The sequence below is a fragment of the Gymnogyps californianus genome, chromosome 3, assembly GCF_018139145.2.
Source record: "Gymnogyps californianus isolate 813 chromosome 3, ASM1813914v2, whole genome shotgun sequence".
NCBI classification, from domain to species: Eukaryota; Metazoa; Chordata; class Aves; order Accipitriformes; family Cathartidae; genus Gymnogyps; species Gymnogyps californianus.
The window spans coordinates 11,433,786-11,455,299 of record NC_059473.1 but is presented as its reverse complement, the minus strand read 5'-3'; the positions used below and the strand labels follow the sequence as shown (position 1 = coordinate 11,455,299).

At 62.9% G+C, this 21,514-nt stretch overlaps 2 protein-coding genes and 1 long non-coding RNA gene across 3 annotated transcripts; all 3 read right to left on the bottom strand.

The window, feature by feature from the left end:
• Positions 1 to 257: 257 nt before the first annotated feature.
• LOC127015157 (uncharacterized) lies at positions 258 to 1,565 on the bottom strand. The gene is made up of 4 exons (XR_007766287.1): positions 1,512 to 1,565; positions 961 to 1,052; positions 704 to 874; positions 258 to 339 (listed from the first exon to the last, which is right to left on the bottom strand). It is a non-coding gene; the product is annotated as an uncharacterized LOC127015157 (long non-coding RNA).
• Positions 1,566 to 1,778: 213 nt separating this feature from the next.
• LOC127014024 (T-cell activation Rho GTPase-activating protein-like) lies at positions 1,779 to 14,847 on the bottom strand. Its single transcript, XM_050893039.1, has 6 exons — positions 14,750 to 14,847; positions 14,367 to 14,528; positions 2,662 to 2,771; positions 2,299 to 2,494; positions 1,955 to 2,071; positions 1,779 to 1,871 (listed from the first exon to the last, which is right to left on the bottom strand). The coding sequence occupies exons 3-6, from the start codon at positions 2,712 to 2,714 to the stop codon at positions 1,779 to 1,781; spliced, it is 459 nt and encodes a 152-aa protein (XP_050748996.1). The 5' UTR covers positions 2,715 to 2,771; positions 14,367 to 14,528; positions 14,750 to 14,847.
• Positions 3,565 to 5,911, bottom strand: LOC127015153 (uncharacterized). Its single transcript, XM_050894923.1, has 7 exons — positions 5,876 to 5,911; positions 5,667 to 5,786; positions 5,283 to 5,462; positions 4,853 to 4,894; positions 4,600 to 4,684; positions 4,442 to 4,495; positions 3,565 to 4,118 (listed from the first exon to the last, which is right to left on the bottom strand). Exons 1-7 carry the CDS (start codon positions 5,905 to 5,907, stop codon positions 3,984 to 3,986), a joined length of 648 nt encoding a protein of 215 aa, XP_050750880.1. The 5' UTR covers positions 5,908 to 5,911; the 3' UTR covers positions 3,565 to 3,983.
• Positions 14,848 to 21,514: the final 6,667 nt, after the last annotated feature.

Here is a 21,514-nt window from a genome sequence, read left to right as displayed (position 1 = left end):
CGTGGGCCTGGGCAACCTGCTCTCGCTGAGCCTGCTTGAGCACCTCTTGCACCAGGTGACCTCCACAGCTCCCTTCCAACCTCCACCCTCCCCTGGGACTCTCGCCTCTGCTCGCACCCTAAAGCACCTCAACTCAGCCCTCACGCCCGCTGCAAAGGACGCTGCAACAAGCCACCAGCCCAAACTCCTCCCCCACCATTCCCCACACAACAACAGCTCCCCACGCCACAAGAGCCCATGGCACACGCAGTCCCAAGACAGAAAACATCATTTTATTCTGGACGTCAGCGGCGGGGCCCAGCACTCCCAACGCTTCGCCCGGCGACAAGGAATCAGCGCCTGCAACGACAGAGTCACAAACCTCTGCTAAAACCAGAAAGGCAGGAAGAGGCAGGATTTGGTTCCCCTTTCTGGGGGCAACACCGTTTACGAGGACCTCTTTGTGGCCCACAAGAGAGAGCTCTTGCTGGCCCTGACTACGCGATGCCTCTGGCGCCTTCTCCCCACGGGTGATGCCCTTGGAGACCCGTGCGTGCGCAGAGATGCACGCTGCCCCTGTGCCGCGCAGCAGGGCTCGAGGGGGGGCCCCCAGCCACCAACTTCTTTCCAAACCCTGCGTAGCACCATCCCTTGCCAGCGACTCGCACTGACTTCAAGCCGTGCTGAGACTTGGGGAAGACGGGCAGCAGAGCCTGCGACGCACCTGGCCTTCCTGACCTGCTGCGCCTTCCTGCGTCTTTGCACTGCTCCATCCGCCAAAACCGCTTCTCTCTTCCTCCTCTTCTTTGCCGTGCGCCTTGCACTCTCCTCTCCCCACGCCTGTTTGCTCTTCCGCTTTCTTCTCTTTGCCTTGTCCTGGGCACAGCCTGCAAACCTTGCCAGCCCACACCGCTCTTAGCTAGGGAAAGCCACGAGCCACTGCCCTCACTTCTGAGCTTAACCACAGCCAGCTCCTTTTACCTTCTTTCCTCTGACAGGCTCGCCGGCTCTTGTGGGCACCCCAGGGAGTCTGCCGCGCTCTCGGGGCTGCTTGGAGGCAAAGCTGGAGGGGCCTCCAAAAGAAATGCTGGAGTTGGCAGCTGGCAGGAGACCACCTGCAGTAGTAAGCGACTCTTTGCCAAATCGCTGCCTTGGCTCTCCAGAGGAGATCCCTTTGGCTGGTTGGCATCAGCCCCGTTTCGCACAGGCCCCCCGCCCCCCAAAACAGCCTGCAGGAACCTCTGACCAAGCAGGACCTCAGCAAAAGCCCTCGCAAGCTGCCGCCTCCTCCTCTCGCTCTTTCGGGAGGATCGGGATCGGGGGGGTGTTGCCTTTGAGGAAGCACAGCCCGAGCGCAGGGGAGAAACAACGTTGCCAGGTTTCCTGCCTCCGGATCCTGCCGGCGGCTGGAGGAACGACCCACACCCCCACCACCTCCCCTGCCCCGCACAGCCACAGCAGCCCCTTGGCCTCAGCACAAACTCCCCTCCTACCCCAGACACACTCTCCCACGCTTTGCGGACCTGACATACCTCTCCCGTTTCACACGCCACCACCCGCTCTCCCCCCGCTTCGCTGAGGACACCGAGCGGAGATGGGCCTGCGTGTGGCAAGCCTTCTGCCTCCTGCTCGGCGGCTGCTGTGCCTGCAGGGACGCCTTGCTCTTCCAAACGCACATCTAGAGAGAAAAAGCACGTGCAGCAAAGGGACTCCCGCAAAGTCAAACGCAGCTCAAGCAAAACCCACCCGAGCCCCACGCCGCTTCTCTTTTCACACCTCCCATGCCCTGCCTCCAGCCTTCAGCTCATCTTGCAGAGCCAGCCCTTCATGCCGCCAGAGGCAGTGGCCAAAGAGAGCCCGCGGCACAAGCGCGCCTCAGAGGACAACACTCCCTGCCCAGCCCCGCCAGAAACGATGCCCAGCTTTCTGGCGGGCCAAGCCCCAGCCTCTGACAACGCTCACTCCCTCCTCTTACCTCTGCATCTCGGCACGGGGCTGGCCACTCCTCGCCTGCTGCACACCGAGGCTCGGCGCTCTCCTCCCCAAAGAGCTCCCTGCAGTTCTCCATCAGAAACTCCACCAGCACCTTCACCTGCACACAGCAAACCCTTGCTCTCAAGCCACCTGCCTCAAAACGCACCAAGCAGCCGCTCCCACTCCTCACCCTTGCCTCTGTGCAGCAGGCTCTGGCTGCGGGGCTGCTCTTCCACGCAGCCACCCCACCAGCATTTGCTCAAGGGAGGAGGCCTGCAGAGAGCTCTGCGCAGCCAGGCTCCCAGGGGCCGGCAAGGCTGCAGCCGCCTCCTCGATGCAGCGTACCTTCTCGGTCACCTCCAGCAGGGCCTCCAGCGGGAGCAGGTCCTCCTCGGGTGGGCTCAGCAGGTTGGGCCCGATGCAGATGGCCAGGTTGCTGCAGCTCATCCTGCTGGTGCCTGCGTTGTGGCCGATGTGCCGGAGGAGGCGCAGCAGGCGCTTCAGGAGGAGGAGGTTGGCTGCGGGCAACTTCTCGGCCACCCTGAGGCAACAGGAGCCCACCGTTCAGAAAGCCCCTGTTGCCCACAGCCGCCCCCCCGCCTTGCCCAAGGCAGGTGGGAGCCAGCGGCTGCGTTGCGCAGCTTGCCAGCTGCTCTCAGCCAGCGGCCGGGGCTCCTGCTCAACAGGCAGGCTGCTGCCCACACTTACGCTTGCAGCTCGGAGATCTTCTCCTCCTTGCTGCTCTTCTGCAGCGCTGCCATCCAGTCCTCGTAGAGCTCGCTCACCAGGAGCTTGCCGGGGATGCTTCGGAGAAAGTCCTGCAACGCCCAGGGCTCCAGCTGAGCCCTTGAGCACTGCAGGCCAGGCAGGAGCCCTCCAGCTGCAGCTCAGAAGCGCTCACCTTCAAGACGACGGCCAGCAGCAGCGCAGGCTGGCTTCCCAGCTCCACCTCTGCACCACGCTCCAGGGCCTCCGCAGCTCCCGAAGCGCTGTCGCGCCGGCAGCTCTGCGGAAGATGCCCTCCGTTGACGGCCCTTCCCGCTGCAGGACAGCCAGCAGCTCCTGCAAGAGAGGCACGAGGACCCTTGCTTGCCTGAGGAGCTGCCTTGCAACAGTGCTGGCCAGAGCGCTGCCCCAGCGCTGGCTCCTTGCTGGGGGGGAAGAGCCCAATCCCCGTCCCCACAGCTCCTGGGGACACCCCCCGCCTCGACGCAGCATCTGCAGGGAGGGAGGGCGGGCGGGCTGCGGACCCCCTGGCCACGCTGCCTTACCTGGATGGGCCGGGGCAGCGTGCCATCCTCCCGCAGACAGCTGCCAGGGCTGCCCAAAGAGCAGCCTGCTGCAGCCGGAGCCCGCCTGCCCCGGCGCCTGGGCAGCGGACGGGCTCTGGCGCAGACCAAAGGGCCAGGGCAGCCCCTCCTCCTCCTCCTCCTGCTCCCTCCTGCTCCAAAGGAAAACACAGCAAGAGCCTGTCAAGAAAGACCTCCAGGCCAGCGCTCCCACAGCCTGCCCTGCCCTGCCCTGCCCTGCCCTGCCCTGCCCTGCCCTGCCCTGCCCTGCCTGCAGAGCGGTGCTGAGCGCTGCGGCAGGATGGGCAGGGAGCCAGCAGCTGCAGCGGTGGCTCCGGCTCGGAGGCTCCGGAGAGCCGGCGGGCCACCGGGACAGCCCGGCCCAGACCTCGCCCTGCCCTCCGCCAAGCTGCGGGCAACACCAGAGCCTCCGTGGCCCCGCACAACCACGTCCAGCGGCTGCTGCCCAGCGCGTGTCCTTGCTGCTCCAGCTGACGTCCTCCCTCGGGCTGCCCAACCTGCATGGTGACACTCAAGGGACAAGTGAGCACAGCTCCTCCCGCCTCTGGCCGAGGAGCGAGGACCCATCGACCCGCCTCTGGGGACGCAGCTGAGGCAGGCAGCACCTTGAGCGCTCAGCACTGTCAAACGGTGCCGACGGCTCGGCTCTCTCCTGCTCCAGCGGGACTGGCACCAACTTCCTCTGGGCGAAGGGCAGCAGCAGCAACAGCAGCAGCATCCTCACTTCCGCAGACGTGCCCGTTGCAGGAGAAAAGAAGGCCCTCCCCGCCTTTCTTTCCAAAACTCACCTGGGGAGCGGCAAAGTCCCCCTTCGGTGCTTGACGGGGCCGGCAGAGGCCCTGGCTTGCGAGCATCCTGCAAGAACCAGGCTGCGCTCAGAGAGCAGCCCCGCAGCAGCAAGGGCCACCACCGAGCGGCCACCCGCCACCACCAGCCTGAGCGTGGCACAGCTGGCACCCACTGCCCTCCCGGCCTCTCTGCCCGTGCAGCAGCTTTCCTCCCAGCACCGCCAGCCAGGACGTGCCGACATGCCTGGCGCCTCCCCAACCCTCTTCGCTCCCCGTGCGGCACCGCCAAACCCTCCCTCCCTCCCTCCCTCCCGCACAAGCTCACCCCACTCACCGCACATCCTGGCACCCCGGCACAGCCACAGGCCAGGGAAAGGCACCCATTCTCACCTTTGCCTGGCGCTCCATCAGCCTCTCCAGGCTCCTGGCGTTGAATGGCCTCCACTGGGCAAGAGAGGAGGAGTGCAAGAAGGTGAGCAGCCCTGCCTCTGCTGCCCGGCTGGAGGAGCGCTGCTCGGGGACAGAGCCCGCAGCACAGAGACACTCACGGCATGGCGGCGGCTCAGCTCCTTCTCGACGAGTTGAAGCGACGGGAGACGCGTCAGGCGGGCTCTCTTGTCTCCTTCGGGCGTCCTGTGCAGCGGGAAGGGACAGGAAGAGAGCTGCGGGAGCCCAAGCCGCCTCTTCTCTCTTGGCAGGCAGCTCTGCCCGAGAGCTGCCCGCAGCCGTGGGGGCACCTCTCCCCAGCTGGGGAGCTCTGTTCCCCCATCCCGCACCGCCTGCAGCATCCCCCCGCCTTACCCCAGCAGGGCGCCCACCCACAGCTCCTTCAGCGCCCGGGACCTGCACAAAGAGAGGAGCAACAGCATCAGGCCCCGCTGCCCCCCAGCCCCTGCGCAGAGGCGGCCGCCTGCACAGCCCTGCCCCGTGGGGAAGGACACGGGGGCAGGACCAAGCCCCCCGGGGCAGGACGCAGGGCTGCCCAAGCCCTGCCTCCCTCCCTCCTGCCACACCAGCGCCTTTCGCCCTTCCCTTCTGGCCACCACAAGGGGACCGGGGGATGCAGGACCTGCAAATGCCCCCATCCCTCCCTGGCGCCGCGCTGACCGCTCCCCGCCCAGGCTCTGCACGGAGGCCACCGGCTGTTCCCACCACGCCACGGCCATGCTCGGCGACCTCTCCTGCCCAGGGCACGAGGCCTCCGGCCCTGCCACGTGGCACCGCGACTCACCCGAAAGTGGCCAGGCAGGAGCCCGTGGGCCACACCAAGAGGAGGGAGGCGCTGTCCTCCTCGCTGCCTTCCTCCTCCTCCTTGGCTGCTTCTTCCTCCCCCGCCGCCTCCTTCCCGCTGCTCAGCACCCACAGCTGGTCCAGGGCCAGGCGGAGCTGTGGGCGCAGGCTGGGGTCATCTCTGCAGAGAGGAGAGGCAGGCAGGGAGCTGGAGGTGGCCTCCTTGGGGTCCCCGCGGGCACAGCCCTCTCGCCCACCTGCCCTTGGGACGGACATGGGTGCCTCCAGCACCAAGGGGGCGGGGGTGGGGCTGGGGCCAGGCTGGCCCTGCCCTGCTCCCAGGGCCAGCCATGGGGGAAAGGCAGCTGGGCTCTGAGGCTCTTACTGCAACTTGGCGATGACCAGTTCCTCTGGGAGGAGGAGAAGGCGCCTCTCGCTCCTCTTGCGGCCCCGGCTCAGCCGCACGTCTGCGCTCAGCACCGCCTCGGCCTCGCTCAGAGCCTCCCTGCAGAGCCGAGAGCGGCGGGCATGAGCAAGGGCGCTGCTGCGGGGCGCAGGCGTGCCCGCGGGTCCCCGAGCCGCGGGGGAGCCCACCTGGAGCCGCAGCAGCAGTTGGCCTGGCCCATCCTGCCCGGGACAGGAGGACCTCGCTGTGCACCAAGGAGGCGGCGCAGGTGCTGACAGCGAGGATGGGAAGCGGGCTGCCGCTGCCGGTGGTGGGGCAGTGCTGCTCGGGCAGAGCCTGCCTCCTCGCAGCGCTGCTGCGTGCCAGCACAGCTCCGTCCTGCTCTCTCTGCTGGCTGTTGGCTCCAGCGGACCAACATTCCGAGGCCAACGGACAGTGGGGGGGCAGTGGGAGGGGCAGTGCGGGGGGGGTTCTCTCCAGTCTGGCCATGTCTCTCTTGCCCTGGGCAGCCCAGAGCAGGACAGGGCACAGGGGAAGGACCACCTCCCTCCGCCTGCTGGCAATGCCCTCGCCTTGGCCTTCACCGCTGCTTCCTGGCCTCCAACCACGCTTGCTGCCGCTGGTCACCACCTGGAGCAGGGCCCGCCTGCTCAGCCGCTTGGCCAGCCACGACACCGGCGGCTCCTCAGCCCACGCGCTGCCTGCTTTCTTCCCGTCCTCAGGCGCATCTCCCTTTTGCAGTGGCCTCGCAAGGCCACCTGACAGCTCCCTCCGCACTTGAGGGTGCACCCCATCGGGGCCCCTCAGGGACTTGGGCATCTCCACTTGGCTTCAGTGTTCTCTAAGCTCCTCCGCAGCCACCTGATCCTGCCAGAGCCTCTTGCACTGAGGGCAGCTCTTCTTTGCTCCGGCCTTTCCCCCAGCTCTCCAGGGCCTCGCAATGTCTCAAGGCTCCAAGTGCTAGGACCCGCATGCCCAGGCGCATTGGCAGAACCTAGACCAGCCTCAAGTGCTGCCGTAGTCCAGTGAAGTTCAAGAGAGTTTGAAGAGGGAGAAAAAGAATTCCCTAAAAATGTGACTGACTGGTGAGTTCTCGTGGCCATTGGGAACTGGGCATCGCAGCTGTTTTCACTGCCTTGTCCTGGGCTTGGTCCTGCCTTACCTTTCAGAGGCAAAACCCTTTATGAAAAACACTTCAGATCTTCAATTGAGTCGTGGTGACATCCTGCCGTGAAACTCTATAGACCCTTGGAGCGGCTGTCTTCTAGTCCTCAGAAGGAAAGATGCTCTCTCCTGAGCCGTGAGAAGCACTCCTGAAATACCAGGGGTGTTCTTGAGAGCAATTGTTTTCAACTTTTGGCCAGCAGACCTCTGGCACCCATGGCCTACCTTTAACGGATCCACTAAAGCTAAAAAAACCAACCTCTTCTCACTAGGTTTCAGTTTACCATCAAGAAGGCTGAACAGCCGCCCCAAAGGATTTCCAGAGTTCACAAATGAAGCAAGCTTGAAAACCACTACTTCAGAATTTCACACCAAAATGCCCATTCAACCTCTCCCTCTCTGGGTAACGAGAGATGACCGGACCATGACCCAAGGCGGCATGGCTGCAAGCAGAAAAAAGTCTTCTCACTCAAGGTATTCGTCAAAGGAATAAGTCTCACTTCATAGCGGGTCTCTCATGGCTCAAAGAAGATGCAGCTACAGAGTTGCAAGTCCAATTTTGTGTCTCCCCTTGGGAAGCATTTTGTCGTAAGATTAAACAATAGTGGCTACCGAATCAACATTTTGAACATCCTTGCTGTACCACCCTTTCTCCACTTTCAGAACTCTGCTACACAGAAAAAAAGCTCAAAACCACAGATCTACAACATTAAAATGTTGACCGATTGCACAGTTCCATAGGATAAAGTACCCCCTCTATTGCAATGCCAAGACAGACATGTCCGTGCGTGCATGCATGGGTGTGTGCATGCAAGGACGTGTTCTTTGTGACTCCACTGGCTCACAGTGATCACACCTGACAGGAAGGCTCCAAAATTCTCAAGTCCCCAAAACTTTTGGGAAAACAGGCAACAAAGCTGAGGAGGCCAGGGCCAGCTGACTCCACCAGGGCCCTTAGTGAGGGAAAGGCCGCAGCGGCATCCCGTGTTTACACCAGCAAAGGCCAACATGAGACAACTCCCAGACTACCCTGTAGAAACAAAACCAGAGGAAACCAGGCTTTGCCGGCTCCACGGCTTGTGGCACGATTTGCTGCTGCTGTCCCTGCAGTCTCACTGGGCCTTCATTGCACTTGGCACCTGGACTGTCCTGATTAGGAGACGATGGGTTTGTTCTCCTCTGCTCCCTCATCTCCGCCTGCAGTACAGGCTCGAGACACACTTGCCCCGCTTGGCCACTGAGTTAGCCTCTTCTCCACTGAGCACTCTCATGGTCTGTTTCAATTTCTCACATTTACAGGACAACATACTCTATAAATTCAACTGTGTTTTATGAACTCATTAGGAAAACAAACAAATACAGAAAACAAGGGCTCAATCCCCTTTCTACAGAATAGTCTAACAGAGGAAGTCACTCATTCACCACTTAATGCATTCGCTTTTGAACTCAGAAGTTCTCGAATCCATAACCGGTAATTTGTAACTCATAACTTGTGCACATAGGAGCAAAATGCTTCCTGAGCTGACGGTGAGAGTGCTCATCCTTCCTCCTCCGTCACGGTGCGGGCGTCCCCTCTCTCACCCCGGCATGCACAAAAGCCTCAGCAGGCCGGCTGCTCTCGGAGCCGCTTCCAAAGCTTTTTGGGGGAGCTGACACATTTCTACCGCCCAGCGCGGGAGTCAATCTCTGCCGTTGCCGTGAGTTAGGGGGTCTGAGGAAAGGGCCCGAGAAGCAGGGGGCAAGGAGGAGGGCTGCAGGGGACAGCAAGCTGCAGGGGACGCTGGCTGCACAAGGACCTTTAGCCCTTCCTGGCCACCGTGCCCTGCCGACGCCTTGCCTCGCCCTCGCCCTCGCCCTCGCCCTCGCCCTCGCCCTCGCCCTCGCCCTCGCCCTCACCTCCCGGCGCTGCTCCCAGGACATACCCCAAACTCACCAGGACGTGGGCCTGGGCAACCTGCTCTCGCTGAGCCTGCTTGAGCACCTCTTGCACCAGGTGACCTCCACAGCTCCCTTCCAACCTCCACCCTCCCCTGGGACTCTCGCCTCTGCTCGCACCCCTAAAGCACCTCAACTCAGCCCTCACGCCCGCTGCAAAGGACGCTGCAACAAGCCACCAGCCCAAACTCCTCCCCCACCATTCCCCACACAACAACAGCTCCCCACGCCACAAGAGCCCATGGCACACGCAGTCCCAAGACAGAAAACATCATTTTATTCTGGACGTCAGCGGCGGGGCCCAGCACTCCAACGCTTCGCCCGGCGACAAGGAATCAGCGCCTGCAACGACAGAGTCACAAACCTCTGCTAAATCCAGAAAGGCAGGAAGAGGCAGGCTTTTGTTGCCCTCTCTTTGGGGAACACCGTTTACGAGGACCTGTTCGTGGCCCACAAGAGAGAGTCATTGCTGGCATTGACTACGGCATGCCTGCAGCGCCTTCTCCCCACGCGTAATGCCCTTCGAGACCTGTGCGCGCGCAGAGACGCACAGTGCCCCTGGGCCACGCAGCAGGGCTCCATCGGGAGCCCCTGGGCAGCTGCCACGCAGTTCTTTCCAGACCCTGCGCAGCACCGTCCCTTGCCGTCCCTCGCCAGCCACCTGGACTGACCCAGAGCAGTGGGGAGACTTGGCCAAGATGGGCACCACAGCCTGCTACACACCTGGCCTTCCTGACCTTCTGCACCTTCCGGCATCTTTTTGCACTTGCTCCAGCCCCACAAACTCTTCCTCTCTTCCTCCTCTTCTTTGCCGCACGCCTTTCCCTCTCCTCTCCCCACGCCTGCTTTCTCTTCCCGCTTCTTCTCTTTGCCTTCTCCTGGGCACAGCCTGCAAACCTTGCCAGCCCGCACTGGCATTAGAGAGGCAAAGCCACGACCCACTGGAGTCACGTCACATTGGAACCAAAGCCAGCTCGTTTTACCTTCGGTCCTCTGAAAGGCTCGCCGCTTCTTCTGGGCGCTCCAGGGAGTCTGCCGCGCTCTCAGGGCTGCTTGGAGGCAAAGCTGGAGGGGCCTACAACACAAAGGTCCGAGTTGGCAGGTGCCAAGGGAGGACCCGGAGTGGTAAGCGACTCTGCCACACGGCTACCTTCACTCTCCCGAGGAGATCCCTTTGGCTGGTTTGCAGCAGCCACGTGTCGCACAGCCCCCCCAAACAGACTTGAGGAAGCTCTGGCGAAGCAGGACCCGGGCAAAAGCCCGCTGCAGTTGACAGCTGCTCCCCTCGGTCTTTCTGTAGGCATTCGGGGGGCGTTTTGTCTGCTTCAGCACACGCCCGGCGCAGCTGAGAAACAACCTTGCCACTTTTCCTTACAATGTATCATCCCGCGGGGCGGAGAAAGAACCCAGGCGCCCGCCAGCTCCACTGCCAGCCAGAGGCACGGCAGCCACTTGGCCTCCTCAGGAGCTCCCCTCCCACCCCAGACACGCTCGCACCGCACCGCACCGTCTTTGGGAACCTGCATACCTCTCCCGTTTCACACGCCACCACCCTATCTCCCCCAGCTTCTTTGAGGACACCGAGCAGAGAGCGGGGTGCGTGCGGCAAGGCTTCTGCCTGACGCTCGGTGCCTGCGGGGACTGCAGGGACGCTTTGCTCTTCCAAAGGCAGAGCTAGAAAGCAAAAGCATGTGCAGCAAAGCGCCTTCTTGCAAGTAAACAACAGCTGAAGCAAAACCCACCCAAAGCCCTACCCCGCTACTCTTTCCAGCCCTCCCGTGCCCTGTCTGCAGGCTTCAGCTCCTCTTGCAGAGCAAACCGTTCACGCCCCGAGAGGCAGCGGCCAAACACAGGCCTCGCGACAAGCGGGGCTCAGAGGACAACGCTCGAGGCCCAGCCCCGCCAGAAACGACGCTGAGGATTCTGGCATCCCTAGCCCCAGCCTCCCACGACCCTCGGTCCCTCCTCTTACCTCTGCACCTCTCCATCGGGGCTGCCGACTCCTCGGCTGCTGGCCTGCAAGGGTCACTTCTCTCCTCCCCAAAGACTTCCCTCCAGTTCTCCATCAGGAACTCCACCAGCACCTTCACCTGCACACAGCAAACCCTTGCTCTCAAGCCACCTGCCTCAAAACGCACCAAGCAGCCGCTCCCACTCCCAACCCTCGCTTCTGCGCACAAGCCTGTGGCTCTGGGCTGCTCTTCCACGCAGACACCCCACCCCACCCCACCCCACCCCACCCCACCCCACCCCACCAGCATTTGCTCAAGGGAGGAGGCCTGCAGAGAGCTCTGCGCAGCCAGGCTCCCAGGGGCCGGCAAGGCTGCAGCCGCCTCCTCGATGCAGCGTACCTTCTCGGTCACCTCCAGCAGGGCCTCCAGCGGGAGCAGGTCCTCCTCGGGTGGGCTCAAAGCTTTTTTTTTTTTTCCAAAGCTTTTGGGGTGAGCTGACACATTTCTACCGCCCAGCGCGGGAGTCAATCTCTGCCGTTGCCGTGAGTTAGGGGGGTCTGAGGAAAGGGCCCGAGAAGCAGGGGGCAAGGAGGAGGGCTGCAGGGGACAGCAAGCTGCAGGGGACGCTGCCTGCACAAGGACCTTTAGCCCTTCCTGGCCACCGTGCCCTGCCGACGCCTTGCCCTCGCCCTCGCCCTCGCCCTCGCCCTCGCCCTCGCCCTCGCCCTCACCTCCCGGCGCTGCTCCCAGGACATACCCCAAACTCACCAGGACGTGGGCCTGGGCAACCTGCTCTCGCTGAGCCTGCTTGAGCACCTCTTGCACCAGGTGACCTCCACAGCTCCCTTCCAACCTCCACCCTCCCCTGGGACTCTCGCCTCTGCTCGCACCCCTAAAGCACCTCAACTCAGCCCTCACGCCCGCTGCAAAGGAGGCTGCAACAAGCCACCAGCCCAAACTCCTCCCCCACCATTCCCCACACAACAACAGCTCCCCACGCCACAAGAGCCCATGGCACACGCAGTCCCAAGACAGAAAACATCATTTTATTCTGGACGTCAGCGGCGGGGCCAGCACTCCCAACGCTTCGCCCGGCGACAAGGAATCAGCGCCTGCAACGACAGAGTCACAAACCTCTGCTAAAACCAGGAAGGCAGGAAGAGGCAGGATTTGGTTCCCCTTTCTGGGGGCAACACCGTTTACGAGGACCTCTTTGTGGCCCACAAGAGAGAGCTCTTGCTGGCCCTGACTACGCGATGCCTCTGGCGCCTTCTCCCCACGGGTGATGCCTTGGAGACCCGTGCGTGCGCAGAGATGCACGCTGCCCCTGTGCCGCGCAGCAGGGCTCGAGGGGGGCCCCCAGCCACCAACTTCTTTCCAAACCCTGCGTAGCACCATCCCTTGCCAGCGACTCGCACTGACTTCAAGCCGTGCTGAGACTTGGGGAAGACGGGCAGCAGAGCCTGCGACGCACCTGGCCTTCCTGACCTGCTGCGCCTTCCTGCGTCTTTGCACTGCTCCATCCGCCAAAACCGCTTCTCTCTTCCTCCTCTTCTTTGCCGCGCGCCTTGCACTCTCCTCTCCCCACGCCTGTTTGCTCTTCCGCTTTCTTCTCTTTGCCTTGTCCTGGGCACAGCCTGCAAACCTTGCCAGCCCACACCGCTCTTAGCTAGGGAAAGCCACGAGCCACTGCCCTCACTTCTGAGCTTAACCACAGCCAGCTCCTTTTACCTTCTTTCCTCTGACAGGCTCGCCGGCTCTTGTGGGCACCCCAGGGAGTCTGCCGCGCTCTCGGGGCTGCTTGGAGGCAAAGCTGGAGGGGCCTCCAAAAGAAACGGTGGAGTTGGCAGCTGGCAGGAGACCACCTGCCGTAGTAAGCGACTCTTTGCCAAATCGCTGCCTTGGCTCTCCAGAGGAGATCCCTTTGGCTGGTTGGCATCAGCCCCGTTTCGCACAGGCCCCCCGCCCCCCCAAAACAGCCTGCAGGAACCTCTGACCAAGCAGGACCTCAGCAAAAGCCCTCGCAAGCTGCCGCCTCCTCCTCTCGCTCTTTCGGGAGGGATCGGGATCGGGGGGGTGTTGCCTTTGAGGAAGCACAGCCCGAGCGCAGGGGAGAAACAACGTTGCCAGGTTTCCTGCCTCCGGATCCTGCCGGCGGCTGGAGGAACGACCCACACCCCCACCACCTCCCCTGCCCCGCACAGCCACAGCAGCCCCTTGGCCTCAGCACAAACTCCCCTCCTACCCCAGACACACTCTCCCACGCTTTGCGGACCTGACATACCTCTCCCGTTTCACACGCCACCACCCGCTCTCCCCCGCTTCGCTGAGGACACCGAGCGGAGATGGGCCTGCGTGTGGCAAGCCTTCTGCCTCCTGCTCGGCGGCTGCTGTGCCTGCAGGGACGCCTTGCTCTTCCAAACGCACATCTAGAGAGAAAAAGCACGTGCAGCAAAGGGACTCCCGCAAAGTCAAACGCAGCTCAAGCAAAACCCACCCGAGCCCCACGCCGCTTCTCTTTTCACACCTCCCATGCCCTGCCTCCAGCCTTCAGCTCATCTTGCAGAGCCAGCCCTTCATGCCGCCAGAGGCAGTGGCCAAAGAGAGCCCGCGGCACAAGCGCGCCTCAGAGGACAACACTCCCTGCCCAGCCCCGCCAGAAACGATGCCCAGCTTTCTGGCGGGCCAAGCCCCAGCCTCTGACAACGCTCACTCCCTCCTCTTACCTCTGCATCTCGGCACGGGGGCTGGCCACTCCTCGCCTGCTGCACACCGAGGCTCGGCGCTCTCCTCCCCAAAGAGCTCCCTGCAGTTCTCTATCAGAAACTCCACCAGCACCTTCACCTGCACACAGCAAACCCTTGCTCTCAAGCCACCTGCCTCAAAACGCACCAAGCAGCCGCTCCCACTCCTCACCCTTGCCTCTGTGCAGCAGGCTCTGGCTGCGGGGCTGCTCTTCCACGCAGCCACCCCACCAGCATTTGCTCAAGGGAGGAGGCCTGCAGAGAGCTCTGCGCAGCCAGGCTCCCAGGGGCCGGCAAGGCTGCAGCCGCCTCCTCGATGCAGCGTACCTTCTCGGTCACCTCCAGCAGGGCCTCCAGCGGGAGCAGGTCCTCCTCGGGTGGGCTCAGCAGGTTGGGCCCGATGCAGATGGCCAGGTTGCTGCAGCTCATCCTGCTGGCGGCTGCGTTGTGGCCGATGTGCCGGAGGAGGCGCAGCAGGCGCTTCAGGAGGAGGAGGTTGGCTGCGGGCAACTTCTCGGCCACCCTGAGGCAACAGGAGCCCACCGTTCAGAAAGCCCCTGTTGCCCACAGCCGCCCCCCCGCCTTGCCCAAGGCAGGTGGGAGCCAGCGGCTGCGTTGCGCAGCTTGCCAGCTGCTCTCAGCCAGCGGCCGGGGCTCCTGCTCAACAGGCAGGCTGCTGCCCACACTTACGCTTGCAGCTCGGAGATCTTCTCCTCCTTGCTGCTCTTCTGCAGCGCTGCCATCCAGTCCTCGTAGAGCTCGCTCACCAGGAGCTTGCCGGGGATGCTTCGGAGAAAGTCCTGCAACGCCCAGGGCTCCAGCTGAGCCCTTGAGCACTGCAGGCCAGGCAGGAGCCCCTCCAGCTGCAGCTCAGAAGCGCTCACCTTCAAGACGACGGCCAGCAGCAGCGCAGGCTGGCTTCCCAGCTCCACCTCTGCACCACGCTCCAGGGCCTCCCGCAGCTCCCGAAGCGCTGTCGCGCCGGCAGCTCTGCGGAAGATGCCCTCCGTTGACGGCCCTTCCCGCTGCAGGACAGCCAGCAGCTCCTGCAAGAGAGGCACGAGGACCCTTGCTTGCCTGAGGAGCTGCCTTGCAACAGTGCTGGCCAGAGCGCTGCCCCAGCGCTGGCTCCTTGCTGGGGGGAAGAGCCCAATCCCCCGTCCCCACAGCTCCTGGGGACACCCCCCGCCTCGACGCAGCATCTGCAGGGAGGGAGGGAGGGAGGGAGGGCGGGCGGGCTGCGGACCCCCTGGCCACGCTGCCTTACCTGGATGGGCCGGGGCAGCGTGCCATCCTCCCCGCAGACAGCTGCCAGGGGCTGCCCAAAGAGCAGCCTGCTGCAGCCGGAGCCCGCCTGCCCCGGCGCCTGGGCAGCGGACGGGCTCTGGCGCAGACCAAAGGGCCAGGGCAGCCCCCTCCTCCTCCTCCTCCTGCTCCCTCCTGCTCCAAAGGAAAACACAGCAAGAGCCTGTCAAGAAAGACCTCCAGGCCAGCGCTCCCACAGCCTGCCCTGCCCTGCCCTGCCCTGCCCTGCCCTGCCCTGCCCTGCCCTGCCCTGCCTGCAGAGCGGTGCTGAGCGCTGCGGCAGGACGGGCAGGGAGCCAGCAGCTGCAGCGGTGGCTCCGGCTCGGAGGCTCCGGAGAGCCGGCGGGCCACCGGGACAGCCCGGCCCAGACCTCGCCCTGCCCTCCGCCAAGCTGCGGGCAACACCAGAGCCTCCGTGGCCCCGCACAACCACGTCCAGCGGCTGCTGCCCAGCGCGTGTCCTTGCTGCTCCAGCTGACGTCCTCCCTCGGGCTGCCCAACCTGCATGGTGACACTCAAGGGACAAGTGAGCACAGCTCCTCCCGCCTCTGGCCGAGGAGCGAGGACCCATCGACCCGCCTCTGGGGACGCAGCTGAGGCAGGCAGCACCTTGAGCGCTCAGCACTGTCAAACGGTGCCGACGGCTCGGCTCTCTCCTGCTCCAGCGGGATTGGCACCAACTTCCTCTGGGCGAAGGGCAGCAGCAGCAACAGCAGCAGCATCCTCACTTCCGCAGACGTGCCCGTTGCAGGAGAAAAGAAGGCCCTCCCCGCCTTTCTTTCCAAAACTCACCTGGGGAGCGGCAAAGTCCCCCTTCGGTGCTTGACGGGGCCGGCAGAGGCCCTGGCTTGCGAGCATCCTGCAAGAACCAGGCTGCGCTCAGACAGCAGCCCCGCAGCAGCAAGGGCCACCACCGAGCGGCCACCCGCCACCACCAGCCTGAGCGTGGCACAGCTGGCACCCACTGCCCTCCCGGCCTCTCTGCCCCGTGCAGCAGCTTTCCTCCCAGCACCGCCAGCCAGGACGTGACGACATGCCTGGCGCCTCCCCAACCCTCTTCGCTCCCCGTGCGGCACCGCCAAACCCTCCCTCCCTCCCTCCCTCCCGCACAAGCTCACCCCACTCACCGCACATCCCTGGCACCCCGGCACAGCCACAGGCCAGGGAAAGGCACCCATTCTCACCTTTGCCTGGCGCTCCATCAGCCTCTCCAGGCTCCTGGCGTTGAATGGCCTCCACTGGGCAAGAGAGGAGGAGTGCAAGAAGGTGAGCAGCCCTGCCTCTGCTGCCCGGCTGGAGGAGCGCTGCTCGGGGGACAGAGCCCGCAGCACAGAGACACTCACGGCATGGCGGCGGCTCAGCTCCTTCTCGACGAGTTGAAGCGACGGGAGACGCGTCAGGCGGGCTCTCTTGTCTCCTTCGGGCGTCCTGTGCAGCGGGAAGGGACAGGAAGAGAGCTGCGGGAGCCCCAAGCCGCCTCTTCTCTCTTGGCAGGCAGCTCTGCCCGAGAGCTGCCCGCAGCCGTGGGGGCACCTCTCCCCAGCTGGGGACCTCTGTTCCCCCATCCCGCACCGCCTGCAGCATCCCCCCGCCTTACCCCAGCAGGGCGCCCACCCACAGCTCCTTCAGCGCCCGGGACCTGCACAAAGAGAGGAGCAACAGCATCAGGCCCCGCTGCCCCCCAGCCCCTGCGCAGAGGCGGCCGCCTGCACAGCCCTGCCCCGTGGGGAAGGACACGGGGGCAGGACCAAGCCCCCCGGGGCAGGACGCAGGGGCTGCCCAAGCCCTGCCTCCCTCCCTCCTGCCACACCAGCGCCTTTCGCCCTTCCCTTCTGGCCACCACAAGGGGACCGGGGATGCAGGACCTGCAAATGCCCCCATCCCTCCCTGACGCCGCGCTGACCGCTCCCCGCCCAGGCTCTGCACGGAGGCCACCGGCCGTTCCCACCACGCCACGGCCATGCTCGGCGACCTCTCCTGCCCAGGGCACGAGGCCTCCCGGCCCTGCCACGTGGCACCGCGACTCACCCGAAAGTGGCCAGGCAGGAGCCCGTGGGCCACACCAAGAGGAGGGAGGCGCTGTCCTCCTCGCTGCCTTCCTCCTCCTCCTTGGCTGCTTCTTCCTCCCCCGCCGCCTCCTTCCCGCTGCTCAGCACCCACAGCTGGTCCAGGGCCAGGCGGAGCTGTGGGCGCAGGCTGGGGTCATCTCTGCAGAGAGGAGAGGCAGGCAGGGAGCTGGAGGTGGCCTCCTTGGGGTCCCCGCGGGCACAGCCCTCTCGCCCACCTGCCCTTGGGACGGACATGGGTGCCTCCAGCACCAAGGGGGCGGGGGGTGGGGCTGGGGCCAGGCTGGCCCTGCCCTGCTCCCAGGGCCAGCCATGGGGGAAAGGCAGCTGGGCTCTGAGGCTCTTACTGCAACTTGGCGATGACCAGTTCCTCTGGGAGGAGGAGAAGGCGCCTCTCGCTCCTCTTGCGGCCCCGGCTCAGCCGCACGTCTGCGCTCAGCACCGCCTCGGCCTCGCTCAGAGCCTCCCTGCAGAGCCGAGAGCGGCGGGCATGAGCAAGGGCGCTGCTGCGGGGCGCAGGCGTGCCCGCGGGTCCCCGAGCCGCGGGGGGAGCCCACCTGGAGCCGCAGCAGCAGTTGGCCTGGCCCATCCTGCCCGGGACAGGAGGACCCTCGCTGTGCACCAAGGAGGCGGCGCAGGTGCTGACAGCGAGGATGGGAAGCGGGCTGCCGCTGCCGGTGGTGGGGCAGTGCTGCTCGGGCAGAGCCTGCCTCCTCGCAGCGCTGCTGCGTGCCAGCACAGCTCCGTCCTGCTCTCTCTGCTGGCTGTTGGCTCCAGCGGACCAACATTCCGAGGCCAACGGACAGTGGGGGGGCAGTGGGAGGGGCAGTGCGGGGGGGTTCTCTCCAGTCTGGCCATGTCTCTCTTGCCCTGGGCAGCCCAGAGCAGGACAGGGCACAGGGGAAGGACCACCTCCCTCCGCCTGCTGGCAATGCCCCTCGCCTTGGCCTTCACCGCTGCTTCCTGGCCTCCAACCACGCTTGCTGCCGCTGGTCACCACCTGGAGCAGGGCCCGCCTGCTCAGCCGCTTGGCCAGCCACGACACCGGCGGCTCCTCAGCCCACGCGCTGCCTGCTTTCTTCCCGTCCTCAGGCGCATCTCCCTTTTGCAGTGGCCTCGCAAGGCCACCTGACAGCTCCCTCCGCACTTGAGGGTGCACCCCATCGGGGCCCCTCAGGGACTTGGGCATCTCCACTTGGCTTCAGTGTTCTCTAAGCTCCTCCGCAGCCACCTGATCCTGCCAGAGCCTCTTGCACTGAGGGCAGCTCTTCTTTGCTCCGGCCTTTCCCCCAGCTCTCCAGGGCCTCGCAATGTCTCAAGGCTCCAAGTGCTAGGACCCGCATGCCCCAGGCGCATTGGCAGAACCTAGACCAGCCTCAAGTGCTGCCGTAGTCCAGTGAAGTTCAAGAGAGTTTGAAGAGGGAGAAAAAGAATTCCCTAAAAATGTGACTGACTGGTGAGTTCTCGTGGCCATTGGGAACTGGGCATCGCAGCTGTTTTCACTGCCTTGTCCTGGGCTTGGTCCTGCCTTACCTTTCAGAGGCAAAACCCTTTATGAAAAACCCTTCAGATCTTCAATTGAGTCGTGGTGACATCGTGCCGTGAAACTCTATAGACCCTTGGAGCGGCTGTCTTCTAGTCCTCAGAAGGAAAGATGCTCTCTCCTGAGCCGTGAGAAGCACTCCTGAAATACCAGGGGTGTTCTTGAGAGCAATTGTTTTCAACTTTTGGCCAGCAGACCTGTGGCACCCATGGCCTACCTTTAACGGATCCATTCAAGCTAAAAAAACCAACCTCTTCTCACTAGGTTTCAGTTTACCATCAAGAAGGCTGAACAGCCGCCCCAAAGGATTTCCAGAGTTCACAAATGAAGCAAGCTTGAAAACCACTACTTCAGAATTTCACACCAAAATGCCCATTCAACCTCTCCCTCTCTGGGTAACGAGAGATGACCGGACCATGACCCAAGGCGGCATGGCTGCAAGCAGAAAAAAGTCTTCTCGCTCAAGGTATTCATCAGATGAATAACTGGAATGAGTCTCGCTTCGTAGCGGGTCTCTCATGGCTCAAAGAAGATGCAGCTACAGAGTTGCAAGTCCAATTTTGTGTCTCCCCTTGGGAAGCATTTTGTCGTAAGATTAAACAATAGTGGCTACCGAATCAACATTTTGAACATCCTTGCTGTACCACCCTTTCTCCACTTTCAGAACTCTGCTACACAGAAAAAAAGCTCAAAACCACAGATCCACAACATTAAAATGTTGACCGATTGCACAGTTCCATAGGATAAAGTACCCCCTCTATTGCAATGCCAAGACAGACATGTCCGTGCGTGCATGCATGGGTGTGTGCATGCAAGGACGTGTTCTTTGTGACTCCACTGGCTCACAGTGATCACACCTGCAGGAAGGCTCCAAAATTCTCAAGTCCCCCAAAGTTTTGGGAAAACAGGCAACAAAGCTGAGGAGGCAGACTCCACCAGGGCCCTTAGTGAGGGAAAGGCCGCAGCGGCATCCCGTGTTTACACCAGCAAAGGCCAACATGAGACAACTCCCAGACTACCCTGTAGAAACAAAACCAGAGGAAACCAGGCTTTGCCGGCTCCACGGCTTGTGGCACGATTTGCTGCTGCTGTCCCTGCAGTCTCACTGGGCCTTCATTGCACTTGGCACCTGGACTGTCCTGATTAGGAGACGATGGGTTTGTTCTCCTCTGCTCCCTCATCTCCGCCTGCAGTACAGGCTCGAGACACACTTGCCCCGCTTGGCCACTGAGTTAGCCTCTTCTCGACTGAGCACTCTCAGGGTCTGTTTCAATTTCTCACATTTACAGGACAACATACTCTATAAATTCAACTCTATTTTATGAACTCATTAGGAAAACAAACAAATACAGAAAACAAGGGCTCAATCCCCTTTCTACAGAATAGCCTAACAGAGGAAGTCACTCATTCACCACTTAATGCATTTGCTTTTGAACTCAGAAGTTCTCGAATCCATAACTGGTAATTTGTAACTCATAACTTGTAACTTGTGCGCATAGGAGCAAAATGCTTCCTGAGCTGACGGTGAGAGTGCTCATCCTTCCTCCTCCGTCACGGTGCGGGCGTCCCCTCTCTCACCCCGGCATGCACAAAAGCCTCAGCAGGCCGGCTGCTCTCGGAGCCGCTTCCAAAGCTTTTTGGGGGAGCTGACACATTTCTACCGCCCAGCGCGGGAGTCAATCTCTGCCGTTGCCGTGAGTTAGGGGGGTCTGAGGAAAGGGCCCGAGAAGCAGGGGGCAAGGAGGAGGGCTGCAGGGGACAGCAAGCTGCAGGGGACGCTGCTGCACAAGGACCTTTAGCCCTTCCTGGCCACCGTGCCCTGCCGACGCCTTGCCCTCGCCCTCGCCCTCGCCCTCGCCCTCGCCCTCGCCCTCGCCCTCGCCCTCACCTCCCGGCGCTGCTCCCAGGACATACCCCAAACTCACCAGGACGTGGGCCTGGGCAACCTGCTCTCGCTGAGCCTGCTTGAGCACCTCTTGCACCAGGTGACCTCCACAGCTCCCTTCCAACCTCCACCCTCCCCTGGGACTCTCGCCTCTGCTCGCACCCCTAAAGCACCTCAACTCAGCCCTCACGCCCGCTGCAAAGGACGCTGCAACAAGCCACCAGCCCAAACTCCTCCCCGAGATTCACCACCAAACAACAGCCCCCCGCCCACAACAGCCCATGGCAGACACAGTCACAAGAGACAAAAGCTCCTTTTATTGCGGACATCAAGGGCGGGGGCCGGCAGCCACAGCGGTTCAGCTGGCCAAAAGGAATCAGCACCTGCAACGACAGAGTCACAAACCTCTGCTAAATCCAGAAAGGCAGGAAGAGGCAGGCTTTTGTTGCCCTCTCTTTGGGGAACACCGTTTACGAGGACCTCTTCGTGGCCCACAAGAGAGAGTCATTGCTGGCATTGACTACGGCATGCCTGCAGCGCCTTCTCCCCACGCGTAATGCCCTTCGAGACCTGTGCGCGCGCAGAGACGCACAGTGCCCCTGGGCCACGCAGCAGGGCTCCATCGGGAGCCCCTGGGCAGCTGCCACGCAGTTCTTTCCAGACCCTGCGCAGCACCGTCCCTTGCCGTCCCTCGCCAGCCACCTGGACTGACCCAGAGCAGTGGGGAGACTTGGCCAAGACGGGCACCACAGCCTGCTACACACCTGGCCTTCCTGACCTTCTGCACCTTCCGGCATCTTTTTGCACTTGCTCCAGCCCCACAAACTCTTCCTCTCTTCCTCCTCTTCTTTGCCGCACGCCTTTCCCTCTCCTCTCCCCACGCCTGCTTTCTCTTCCCGCTTCTTCTCTTTGCCTTCTCCTGGGCACAGCCTGCAAACCTTGCCAGCCCGCACTGGCATTAGAGAGGCAAAGCCACGACCCACTGGAGTCACGTCACATTGGAACCAAAGCCAGCTCGTTTTACCTTCGGTCCTCTGAAAGGCTCGCCGCTTCTTCTGGGCGCTCCAGGGAGTCTGCCGCGCTCTCAGGGCTGCTTGGAGGCAAAGCTGGAGGGGCCTACAACACAAAGGTCCGAGTTGGCAGGTGCCAAGGGAGGACCCGGAGTGGTAAGCGACTCTGCCACACGGCTACCTTCACTCTCCCGAGGAGATCCCTTTGGCTGGTTTGCAGCAG